The following is a 13238-nucleotide window of genomic DNA, read 5'->3' on the forward strand; positions in this document are numbered from 1 at the left end:
TGAAAATAATGGTATTTCAAAAAATACATACATGTGCTGTCTAGAAAATTGGTGGCACAAAAAAATCATTTTTGAATGTAATCAATATCTGAATGATTGACTGATAATTGGGTGAAATTTTAGGGTAGTGCCGCCTTAGGAAGTGGCAGCATCGATATCCATTGTAGATTTCAGGCCATTCCCATAATTAAGGGTCTGTTTGTTAGAAGTAAAACATTTTCCGGAAAAGCTTTTCAGCCTTTTCCAGTGTTTGTTTGGCTGAAAATGTTTTCCTCAGGTAAAATCAATTACAAAACACGGGAAAAGAAGCCCTTAATTTTGGAAAATATCTTACGGATTTCATTTCTGTAAGACATTTTCCGGTTCCTCCTTCATCCAGGTAAGGCTTACTCTCCTTCTTCCTTTCTTCATTCCTTTTCCTTCTTCCGTTCTTCATCTTCTCCTCCAGGTAAGTTGCAATCCAGTGTAGCGCCCAATCCTCTCCATGCCACGTTGATCGACCGATTTACTGTATTACAATGCCTTTTTCGGGGATAGCCATCAATTTTCTGGCTCTTTCGATTTACTAACATTTTTCTCCAAAATTCTCGAGCAATAGTAATTGACATTTAGGGCCTAGTCTATAAATTACAGCAGATGGCACCGTTCTTTTTCATTTTTCTCTAGTTCGCTCGTGCAGAAGCCATGACTAGCTCATCCGATCATTCACGCAAGGTTTCTATATTTTTCTAAAAGAATTTTTATGTTATCTATTTTCCCTAATTGAGGTTGCGTCTGCCAATTTGTTTGATTTATTTTCTTTTTTGTTTCTCTATTTGTTTGATTTTTTTTACTCTTTTTGTTTGGAGTATATGCTTTTCGTAGGCTTTGAGCAAGATCGCATATAATAGACTCCAGAAAGAATTAATGGAATGGCAAGTTAATCCACCCACTCTCCTTTATGGTTACATTGTTTCCATTAGTCATGTGGTATTTGTAAATTACAATTCAAATTGTCATGATAAATTTCAATAAATGACATCTGCATAAATGAGAGGTCATTTAATGTTCCATTGGTATTGCATATGATTAGCACTTTTCTTGGATGTAAGACTAACTACATAATCGACATAGCATCTTATATCATTGTTCATAGTAGTTCTTGAGCCATCTATTTATATTGGAACTATTCACTTATGGTGTTATGTTGCCATTTCCATCATTCGTTTTTCTAGTCAAACTGTGAGCCTGAGAGTATATTAAGGTTTGCTTAGAAATGTCTAGCATATTATATTGCTAGACTGATATAGGATAAGTTTCTCCCCATGTTTTTCTTTCAGAGGTGACTTACTAGAGAGTTTGAGTTTTTTTATTGCTGTCCTATGCTTGGAGATGCTCTGTTCTAGCATATTACTAGTTATGAAAGACGTCTAAGAGAGGTTGCTTGGTCACCTAATGGAAATATTAATTAGGAGAAAAATATTCACTGGAAGGTGTCTAAGAGAGGCTGGTCATCTTTTGCATTTAATGCGACTAACTGTTTAGCGAAGTACTTGTTTTGAGCAGTTTACTTATCATAGCCATGAATGAGTCTTGACCATCTAGAATGTTGTATGTATCACACAAGAAAGTAAAATATGGTCCGTCTTAAAAGTTTGTCTTTCGTGTCTATGGGCTTTACATGATCCTCAAGGTGTTGGTGATTAGGTAAATTTTCATGAAGACTTTGAATTTGGCACTCTGGTGTGAACTGTTCTTTCTTTAGGTGTTGATTAATTGCAACCTTCCTGGCCATTAAGAAATCTATTTTGCATTGTTTTGTTAGTGTTGTCTAGGCATGTTCCTAGGTGTGCTTGCACCTTGGCACTAGACAACAAAAGTGCCTTAGACCTTTTTGAGTGAACCTCATTTGGGTGCACCTAGGCAATCTTTTTTGTAAGGCAATAGGTGCAAAAAAAGAAATGCCTACTTGATTGTAGTTCTCTTTAATTTAATTTTTTTCTCACTTATTCATTAGATGTACCTTTGCTAGTAATAAAGAGAGTGTACCAAACCCTCTACTTCTTAGTATTTGAAAATCAAATAGAAAACCTTGAACATAAGGAAATCTTGCATATTGAACCAAAATAACTACATATGTCAATCATCTTTTAGAGAAATTAGTCCACATTCACACACATACTGTGCTTTACTTTCACTTGGATTTTTTTTCTTTTTTGCAACTTGTCTCTGAGTCCATGTAAAGGGTCTAATGTAGAACAACAGGAAAGGCTGCTTGATCATTAGCATCCATTTTGCACTTCCCTTTTGTGATATGCATGTGGTCTATTATCTAGCTACCCAACATTCAAAATCTTGCATTGATCCTATTTTGCAGATATTCTGTATGATAGCTGGTCCCCAACCATGACTGTAAGTTCTATCTACATCAGCATTCTCTCCATGTTATCAAGCTCAACTGCCAAGGTTTGTTGGAATTATTAGCAATTTGACCGTTTGTTTTGCTCCCTAAGATCTGGCCTTATATGTTCAAAGGTGGAATACTGAATTCACTCTCTAATTATGCAGCAAAGGCCGGCTGATAACGATCGATATGTTAAGAACTGTCGCAATGGCAGGTCTCCCAAGGAGACGAGATGGTTGTTCCATGACGATAAAGTATAATAATATGAACCTATCATCTATAATCTGTGTATAAAAACTGAGGTTACAGGGATAGGTAATCGTTTACATTTGTCACGTTGTGTATGAAATTATGACTTAAATGTAGATTTATTTTGAATATTGTTACCTAATGCAAGAAGCAGACTGAACAATATAAACCTTTCTTTTCTTCTATTCCAGTTATGCATACACTTTGTTGTTTGTTTTCTCTCTTCTTTAGTTATTTTGTAGTTGTTGACCATTTTGCATTTGGTCTCCAACATTTTAAGGGAAACAATTTAACATTCGCTTTGGATATTCTTTTTGGAAGCTACTGTAGAAGATTGGGGTGAGGATTTACATGTTTAGTAGGTACTCAGTTTTTATATAAATTATTACAGGAGGGAAGAGTCTATTTGTACTGGTGTATTAATTTTAAACACTTTCTTAACTTTTTTATGACATTTTAACAATTTAGTTGTTAAATTTATCGTATTTGTCATGTATGTAAACTTTTAAATCAATTTGATATGTAAAAACAATTTAAATTATAAATTTATTAATATGTGTAAAAACAATTTTTTTGGAAAATATTTTCAGGAAATCTGCCAAACAGCAGAAAATATTTTACACAGATTCATCCAAACACCAGAAAATATTTTCCAGTAAATCATTTTACAGAAAAGTAAAACATTTTCCCAGAAATCATTTTACGGAAAACATTTTACTGCCAAACAAACGGACCCTAATATTGAAGTTGAGTCGTTTTCATACTTTATTAAGAAGGTCACTTTTCTAAAAATAACCCTTAAATGCATTTTGATTGGTACAAAATTTCTCTCTGCTTTTCTCTCAAGTGTCCATTTAGTAGATTTTTATGAATGTTAGCATCACTTATTTAACTCCATTTAGTATAAAATGCAACAATTCAAATTTAAAAATAATCTAAATTAAAAATAATCTAAATTTAAAATAACCTAAAGCTAAAATAATCCATCATCATAACTGATAACTTAAAATATCTTGAAAATAACCAAACTTGAAATACTTGAACTTAAAACAATTTGAACTTGAAACAGACTAAATCCAAAATAATCTTATTGTAAATTTAAAAACTCAAATTATTAAATCCAAATTGATCCAACTAGATCTGATCATGAGTTGGGTCATTAGCCCAAGCTTGAAGGCCTGCCCGAAAAGTGAAAGAGTTTGGACAAAAATAAAGACCTGAAAAATGGACCTGGACTAAAAATAAGGCCCATTTTCTAAACGAGTTAGGGCTTGGGTAGGATTTTTAGCCCGAGCCCAACCCGAATCAATTATTTTGTTGTTGTTTTGTTGTCATTTCACCGCTGTTTTGCTACCATTCCACTGTTATATTATTACTATTCTGTTGTTATTATTTGGATATTGTATAACTCTTATTTTATTGTTAATTTTGCTACTATTTTAGAATTATTTGCTTGTTAAGTTGCACCTATATTAGGATTATTTAAGCATAAATATTAAATACTTTTTTTAAATTTATTTTCAATTATTGAGAAACATTTATTTTTAATGTTTAAGTGTATTAGATGTATTGTATTTTTAAAATTTGTTCTTATATAAAAAAAATCTAAAAATTTTGAATACAGACGGGCCAAGTCGGGCTTAGGTTTAGCATTTTTAATTTAGACCGGGCTTGAACAAAATTTTAAATTATTTTAAGGATGGGCCAGGCTGGGCCTGAAAAACAAGCCTAAAATTTTGTATCTACATGGCCCAACCCATGATCAATTCTAGATCCAACCCACTCATCTATGCTTTAGCTTTGACTAAAACGGCACCGTATGACCCTTCATTGAAAAGAGAAGGGTTTTTGGTATGGGGGTTTTTGAATTTGGATCGTTATTGGCCTGGCATTCGTGGTATTCTCCTTCAAGCTTGCAAGAAAAGACTGTTCCCCAACATTAATCGATGTGGTATTTATGTGTGTTTTACCACAGGCTGCTTGATTACCGGAAACCCGAAGTCGAGTCCCTGGCTGACCTTTTCGGAGGTTTCGAAGACAAACGGCGCCCTGGTAACCGGGTTCTACAATGGCGGCTACCTCAACACCATCACCCCGACTCCCCTTTCTATTTCGTCGACTTGCCTTCCGAGGACGTGGCCGAGAACGTCGCCAATCGAAGTAAGTACTGCCGCCACTTCCTTTTTCTTTCACTTTAAAAAATGACTTTTAGTCAAATTGTGGTTTTAGTCCCTCTACTATACTTAAACTTGGAATTTAGTCTTTTACTTTAGTTTGGCATAGTCTGATAATTCTAATAATTAACAGCGATTATCCTCACAATTAAAATGCTGATTTAGATTCCCCCCCCCCCATAAAATGATAAAAACACATCTGAAAAAGAAAATCTATTTGCATAACTTACATGATTTCATTGGTGAATGTTACTGGAATGTTCCTCTATTATAGAGACCAGATCAAATTATAAGTGGATCAATTTAGTACATGCACTATTAAAAAGAATCCAATGATTCTGGATTCTAAATTTCGAGGAGTTATAGTTTGAAAGCTTTTTATGATTCTGCAAACAGAATATTTTGTTTGGAGTTAAACTGCAAATAAGGAAAAAAATTATGTCATTTTTTAAATAGTAAATGTTAACTTGTTACAAATTGGTCTTATTTGATTTTTTTTTAATAGTATAGGGATTAAATTGATCCATTTAATAGTAAAGGGACTAATTTGATCTAGTCCTTATAATAGATGGACTTCGCATATACTTTAACCTTATTTCGTTTATATTTTAATTGGAATAGTTAATGGTATTTAGTTATTTGGAATAAAATCATAGTTAGAGCAATATAAAAGTATATTATGCTAAAAGTAGAGGAATGGTTAGCGGTGTTAGTTAATATTGTAAAAGTAACATAATGGATTATACCACAGGCTGTAATTTAAGGTTGTAGTGATCTCATCTGAGGGTGGGAACACAAGTTTGAATCTTGGAAGCGCACTTGTTGGGAATACTTTAACTCTCGGGTCGATGAGGATTAGTCTTAAGTTCAATATGACTTGAGGACACCCTGGGTTTACACACAAAGAAGGATTGAATTATAATATGATTAAATTCCAATTTTGAGCACAATAGAGGGACCAAAATCATGGTTTGAACTTTTTTTTTCATTCTTGAAGTTTTGTGAATCCCTTTGTAGGTATACTTGTGAAGGGAATATATGAACTTTGGGGAGAAGGAGGTAGCTATGAGGAGCTTGAAGAGGCTGTTAAAAGCTACCCTGATGAACGAAAGTTGCCATATTTGGGGTCTGAAAGTACATTTAAGATTACCGTGGATAGTTTTGGGAAGGTTATGAGCCTGCTGGTGCAGAATGAACGGATTCGTGGGCTTTCATATATTCCTTTCAAGGTTTGGTTCTTAATATGATTTTCTTGATCCTGAAGTTTGCTTTGAATGACCGGTTTCCTTTGGAACATTAAAGCCATAGCTGGGGCATGTAGAGAATAAGGAAAAATAAAATGTTATAATATGTTACTCGGACTCGTGAATGAGTGTTCCGATACAGGCATGTATTTGGAGGATCCTTGGAGATTGTATCCTATATCAGGTACTTCAAGAAGAATTAGAATCCGAGCAACAAAGATGTTATATTTTCATATTTTGGTGCTTTTTCTTTAATTGTATTTTATGTTACTTGACTCATGGTGAATGTTGGATGGGTATGTGTCTACTGTCTAGCACATGTATGCTTTGTTTTCTTTTAAGTTTTACCATATCTCTGAATATGTAAAGAACGCATATTGAAATGAAGAGTCTGGAGGTAGATAGATCGTATTTGCTATGGTAACTGTAATCAACATGTTTGCAGGGTCGAGTTAATTTAAAGAACCCCGATCACAATTTCTGGCTCATGGAAACTGACGACACTGCAACTAATAATGGACTTCCACCGGTAGCACAAAGGAGAATATTCTTCGGTAGGGAAGTTGGTGGAGCAGATAGGAAGCTTCTCCCCACGTATCAGTTGAAAAGCCGAAATTATCTTGGACCAACAGCAATGGATGCGGAAATGGCTTTCTTAATGGCCAATCAAGCGCAGGCTGCGCCTGGGAAACTTGTATATGACCCCTTTGTTGGCACGGGGAGCATTCTGGTTTCAGCAGCTCACTTTGGAGCAATGACAATGGTGTTTTATTTTCTTATTTTAGTCTGAATTCTTCATCCCAATGCTTTTTTATTATTATTGGAAATCATACAGCAACTGTTTGAATTCATCCAGGGTGCTGATATTGACATCCGAGTGGTGCGTGATGGGCGCGGCCCTGACTGTAATGTTTGGAGCAACTTCAAACAGGTAAATCTGCAATATAACTAGCAATACCTTTTTCCTGAAACCCACCTGCAAATAGTTCTGCATGAGATTACATGCTCATTTGCCCTGCATCCTTTTAGTACGGATTGCCGATGCCAATTGCTTTGTTGAGGGCGGATAACAACCTTCCTCCTTGGCGTCCTGGATTAAAGGAGGTAATTTCTTGTAAAAATTGCTTGCTTTTGAATATGTTAGTGCCTTCTTTATTCGTATTTGAATTTGATTTGTTCCATCTAGGCATTGTTTTGAATGAAATACAAAAACACAGTATGTGGCTGGTACATTTGCTTAATTCGCTATGTCATCATAATCAGTCATTCATTAATGGCTAAACTACTAAAAGAGCCCTTGGACTAGTTTACTTTTGCTAAATAAGCCCCTTATACTTTTCTTGTACCCAAATAAGCCCCTATATATACCTTATTTGGGTGTAAATAAAGGTATAAGGGCTTATCTAAATTAATTGACAAAGTTGAAAGGTTTATTTTGTGAGGGAAAAGGCAATCTTTGCTGTCCATTTACTGTCATATATTCTGAAATTTACTTGTATGATGTTTTCGCTCTGCTTTTATACATAGGTGTTTGATGCAATAATTTGTGATCCTCCATATGGAGTTCGAGCTGGTGGTCGGAAATCTGGAGGCCGGAAATTGCTCAAGGGGGTTATCGGCCCTTACACTGTTCCAGATGACAAAAGGGCAGACCATATACCTTCAACTGCGCCTTACAGCTTAGCTGAGTGTGTGCATGACTTGCTTGACCTTGCTGCTAGGATGCTTGTAATTGGTGGCAGGCTTGTATTCTTTTATCCCGTGTTGAGAGAAGAAGACTCGTGCGAAGAACATTTCCCCGAGCATCCATGTTTCGAGTTGGTTGCCACTTCAGAGCAGATACTTAGCTCACGATACAGTCGGGTTTTACTCACCATGTTAAAGACGTCCTCTTACACCGAGGAACTCGCGTTGGCAGCTTGGATGAAACATTTGGAGTTTAAGGAGAATCATTCCAAGTGGTTGGAAGAAGGTAACAATCTTCACTCTTTTGTTTTCAGTCCAGCAGATGTTCATCACTCTGGTGATTCAAAACTGAGCAAAGAATCAAAGCCCAAATATAGAGGGAAATACGTGTAATATCTTTGCTGTTGTTTTAGGGGGCTATATTTATTCTAAAACGAAAATAAGGTAAAATTCTGATTTTCACCCCTCTTGTTTGTAATTCTATAAACCGAAGTTACAAAATTATTGTCTCACTTTTTAATCGAAAGTGTTTATTTCTAAAGAATGGTGAAAAAACAAATCTTATTTGGCTACTTTAGGTCTAAAATAAATAAATATATAGTTGCCTTAATTAATTGAAAAAATACTCCTCTACTTTTGTTTAAAAAAAACCATTTTTTCTTTCTTAAAAATAACCCCTTTTTAGCTTTTAAAAAAGAACCCTTTGGTAATATCTAACCACATATTATGCATTTATTTTTTTCTATAAAATTTAAAGATAATTTCTCTTTCAAACTTCTTTCATTCTTTTTCATAAAACATGTACTTAATTATTGTTAAAGGCATTAAATGCCCCTTAGTAGTATTTATTCACTTTTCATGGGCCCTAAACTGAGAAGACCCACTAAAGAGTAAAGAATAATCACTATTTCCGAATTTCATCGAGATCAAACTTAATTGCCGAATTCGGAACAATCTTAGACCAAAAGAAAACAACCCATTCCAACAATATCCTATATACGTGTGTATATATATACGAGTAAAATGCTCCCCTAAAAGGAGCAAAGTAAACATATAAAAAATTGGAGCAATCACCAAAATCTTAAAATTGAGGCCCCCCCATGATTTGCAAAAGCATTGCTGTTGCACTTGCATGTGCTCTGCTTCAATAGCCAAGGATTTGTCTCAACTACTATGGCCCAACCCCATGAATGAAAGGATATGGTGGCCCCATTTTTCAGTTTGGGACCAAATTTCCAGTCTGAAATCTAAATGGCTATTAAGATTTTTGAATTAGGATAGGGATTGAGATGCTTCAATGACATCATAGGACGATTCCCAATTTCCTTTTTATTTCAACAAGCCATTTCATTGGGGGACCCCCCATCATCAATTATTGGGACCTGCCTGCAATAATTTAATATTCAAACAAAGGTACAATGATGAATGATTTTTGTACTCATTATATCTTCACTAATATTTGCTTTGTTCATTGCTGCCTTCACTACTTGTTTGTTTCCTCACTTTTTTATATTTTCTACCCCCCAATTCAATAAAATATACTATCAATCTTCATGTCCCCATTTCTTTTCCTGGAAAACACAGAATGCAGTCACCATCTTCCCTAGCTATTTTTTGATAGTCAAATCCATTTTCAAATCATGAGATGGCCAAGTTTTCAAGGAACTGAACTCAGCTGGCCTGTCATTGCTTCCAAGAAAACGCTTACTAGTCGCAGCAGTTCATGCTAATTCCTAGTAGTATATTTTTCTAGGGTCAGGACATGCCACCAGCCTCATAGAGGGTCCTAATACTTGCCAAATGGGGACTGCCATGTACTCAACCGACTGAACCAATCCATATTAAAATTGATATGCAAGTAAAAGTTCAAAGATCCACAAATAGTTCAATTCCCTACCAAGCAACACCTTCTGAAACAGTATAATTTGAATCATCACCATTGAGCTTTGCATTAACTGCAACTTTTTTCCCGGTGGAGGGTCTGCGATGACAGCTGCATGTGCTCGTTACTGACCTCTCCAAGTGCTAAGAAGAAGAGTCATGAAAGTATCATTTAAGCATATGCAAATACATGTTCATAGGTCTGAGAAATAGTAGCAATAAATAGCATGAGAAAGTCATTAAAATCCAAGTTAGTGGCAACTAATTTCCAAGGGGACTAAATTGAGAATCGTAGCTAGTTTTAAAGTTATAAGCTCTCTTATCATCGAGATCAAAGAAGCTAATTCTAGTGTCTAATGTTCACAAAGCTCATAGTGAATATGTCGATGAAGCTACAGTGATCAGATTATTGTACCTCTAAACCAAACTATTAATCAGCATATGGGATCTGTTTATTGGTTACTAGAGATATCAAAAGAAGACATCCACCATTGAAGGAACAAGAGTTAGCAAGCCAGAGGTAAAAGCATATAAAAAATCAAACACGACCCAGACATTGAATTTGCACAAATAATCAGTAGCAAAACAAAAGTCATGCGTACAAGAGAAGATGATGGGATAATAATGTGCAGAAGGAACTAAAATTGAGAAGAACATATGGGTTTTTTTATTCACACAACAGGCACCCAAAACAATACATGAAGAACACATTATTTGCACACCGATAAATCTAAGAAATGGCTAAAAGTACAGCTAAAGTTTTCCAAAATAAAGGTCTTACAGAAAGGAATGCAATCTTTCACACATCAGTCTCCTTTGAGACCATGCGATCAAACACAAACACTGAAAGCAGAAGAGAGAGGGCCAGATCAACCCACGTCCACAGCATACCATGAGCTATGCACTTAAGAACCATAATTTTCGATGCTAAGCAACAGCTGCAAAGAAACTAATAGTTCTCAAACAACCATAGCAATAGAAGGAATTCCAGAATATTTAGGGAGACCATATATCCATGGCATCAAGCTAAGTAGCCAAGCAAGCAAATCTCGGGCGTTCAGCATCCAGTCACCCTATTTTGGTTAACCGATCAAACCCCAATAATATGTAAATCAAGTACAATCCAGAAGTAAGATTAATCGCTTTGCTCGTTCGTCGTTCCTATGACAAGAACAATGGAAGAACTTGCCAATGAGGGAAAAGCCTGAATTCTCCAAATCCAGGTTTGAAACCTCTAATTCTTCAATGCAGCAAGAAATCAGCAAGTACTTGCTCAAAATCAAAGAGCAATAAGCAAACCCTAATTAATGACAAAAGAAATCCCCAAGTATATATCGCTCATGAAAGCTCTAATTCTTGAGCCCTCTTCTTCTCCAACATAAACTCTCAAATTCCTAAACAACTGTGAAAGCTCTAAAACCCTAATTAATCATCAAATAGAAGTGCTAAGGGAAAAACCCTAATTTGAATCCATTCATCAGACTCCAAACTCACAAATCGTTTCCTCAAAAACCCTAACTCCCCTAACCCTAAAATTCCAACTAGAAATGATCTTCCACATCCACACACATGAAAACAACATTGATACACAAATATTTATAGAATCTATGTATTCATATAAATATATATACTCCCAACAACAAGGGTAAAACAGTCCACCCAAATTCAACGAGGGTCATCGTCTCTTTGACCCGAACCTCCCGGAGCACCCGACAAGGAGGCTAACAAATTCAGATGACCGGGAAGATAATTGCCAACCCTCGCCGCCGACGCTTCACCCATCGCTTGCTGTTGCTGAACGAAAAACGCAGCTGCAGCTGGTTGCTGAGCCGCTGTTTGTACCACCATCTCGGGAGGAGGCGGGGGCGCGAAGCTCCATATTTGACCAAAGTCAGGCCTAGCTGGAACAGCCCAGAACGCACCCGTGTCCGTTCCAGCGGGCCCCACGATAGACCCCACGCCCGGTCCCACCGTGGCCCCTCTGGAATCGTCCTTCCCGGCGTTATCGTCGTCGGGCCGGACACGTTTTCCGAGTAAAAAAGGGGTGGAACCCAACAAAGGCTTATAATCCAACGACGAAGAAGTCGTTGACGGCAAAGAAGTGGAATTGGCTCCGCCGCGGACGGAAACTGACACTGTGGAGAAGCTGGCTGGAGTCGTCCCCGTACCTGTAGCGGCTATGATGGAAGGCTCGGCCTGGCGTAACAGCCACTCGATGGTCTGACCGTCGGACTTATGACCCAACTCGCGAGTCAACTGGAAAACACGAGCGGCGCAAATGATGGGCATCCTTATCCTCCGTCCACGACCGTCTACTTTACTGTGACGGTCTTTGGAGGGAGGTTTCTTGACGGCAAGGGCACCGTTCCCCGGCGCTTGTTGTCTCTGGGTATCCATTGTTGCTCCGTTTTTAGCAGCAGCCTCTGAATTTGACATGCGGCACCAAACAAAACCCCAAAACTGTATACAATTTCAACTAGGCTCACTGAAAATGTTCTCACTTAGTTTTTTTCTTTTTCTTTTTTTTTTGGGGGGGGGGTTAAGCTGAAAAGATTGGCTGCAGTGTATTGTAGGTGTTTGATGTGAAAAGAAAAGCAAAAAAAATAGAAAAACAAATTAATGGAAATACAGAGAGGAGAGGGATGGATATTGGGGAGGGAGCAGAATGCTAATCATTGAGCAGCAGCAGCTGGTGGAGACAGGAGGGAGGGCACATGGGTGGTGGTTCCCACTTCCTACGTCCCCTTTTGAATCACATTAAAATTACGCTTTTTTCAATTATTTCCCTCTCAACTATTCCTCTAACCTCTTCCTTTCTTTTCATCTTCTCGTACCCATAGCTAAATTAACATCTACGTGGATTTAGACAGATGATAAGTTTATTTGTAGTTATTATAAAAATAGCGGTAATAATAAAATTAAATAATATTATAATATTATAATTTAAGATAAAAGTAAATTAAATATATTTCACTTAATTATCTATTTAAACTTTCTTTTAATTTTTTAACTTCAAGTATTTTTTAAATTTTAATAATAAGCTAATGATAAATTAATTTAGTTGTTAAAATTTACTTACTTTCACTTTTTTTTTCAAATAGAAATAATTTTTTATTTATTTTGAAAATGTTTTATTTTTTATAACAGTTTTTACTATATTTTTAATTTAAAGTTTAGAATTGTACTAACTATTCTTTATTGTAGGTCCAACTATTTTAATACATATGTAATAAATAAATTTTATTCTTCGATATTATTGCATTGAAAATCAAACGAGACATTAGTTTTTTAATTTAGATTCCATATTAAGTTGTGAGGATGTGACACTCTCTCAAAATGTAACATCGTCACTTGAAATTTTTATAAAAATTATATAAAATCTAAAAAACACAAATTTATGAATTTACTAAGAAAATTTATAAATATATATTTTAAAGTTCCGGTGATGATATGGTATAAACTCTTACTAGCACATCATCACACTTAAATAATAACCAAGTTTAGTGATCAAATCAAGAACAACAATCAAGTTTCAAGATTAAATGTTGTTTTATTCCTTTTCAGTGACTAAATTATCGAGTATTAAAGTGAAAAAAAATTAGAAAAACAAAATTGTTTATG

General features: G+C 35.8%; 2 protein-coding genes across 2 annotated transcripts; one reads left to right on the top strand and one right to left on the bottom strand.

Moving 5' to 3' along the window:
- The first annotated feature begins 4463 nt into the window (after positions 1 to 4463).
- On the top strand, positions 4464 to 8256 carry LOC107919961 (tRNA (guanine(10)-N2)-methyltransferase homolog). The gene is made up of 6 exons (XM_016849414.2): positions 4464 to 4792; positions 5824 to 6035; positions 6496 to 6813; positions 6907 to 6981; positions 7080 to 7154; positions 7578 to 8256. The coding sequence occupies exons 1-6, from the start codon at positions 4579 to 4581 to the stop codon at positions 8127 to 8129; spliced, it is 1446 nt and encodes a 481-aa protein (XP_016704903.2). The 5' UTR covers positions 4464 to 4578; the 3' UTR covers positions 8130 to 8256.
- A 2005-nt stretch (positions 8257 to 10261) lies between these two features.
- On the bottom strand, positions 10262 to 12407 carry LOC107919962 (transcription factor TCP21). The gene has a single exon (XM_016849415.2). The coding sequence runs from the start codon at positions 12051 to 12053 to the stop codon at positions 11283 to 11285; it is 771 nt and encodes a 256-aa protein (XP_016704904.2). The 5' UTR covers positions 12054 to 12407; the 3' UTR covers positions 10262 to 11282.
- Positions 12408 to 13238: the final 831 nt, after the last annotated feature.

Source organism: Gossypium hirsutum, chromosome D13 (genome assembly GCF_007990345.1).
Source record: "Gossypium hirsutum isolate 1008001.06 chromosome D13, Gossypium_hirsutum_v2.1, whole genome shotgun sequence".
Lineage (NCBI taxonomy): Eukaryota > Viridiplantae > Streptophyta > Magnoliopsida > Malvales > Malvaceae > Gossypium > Gossypium hirsutum.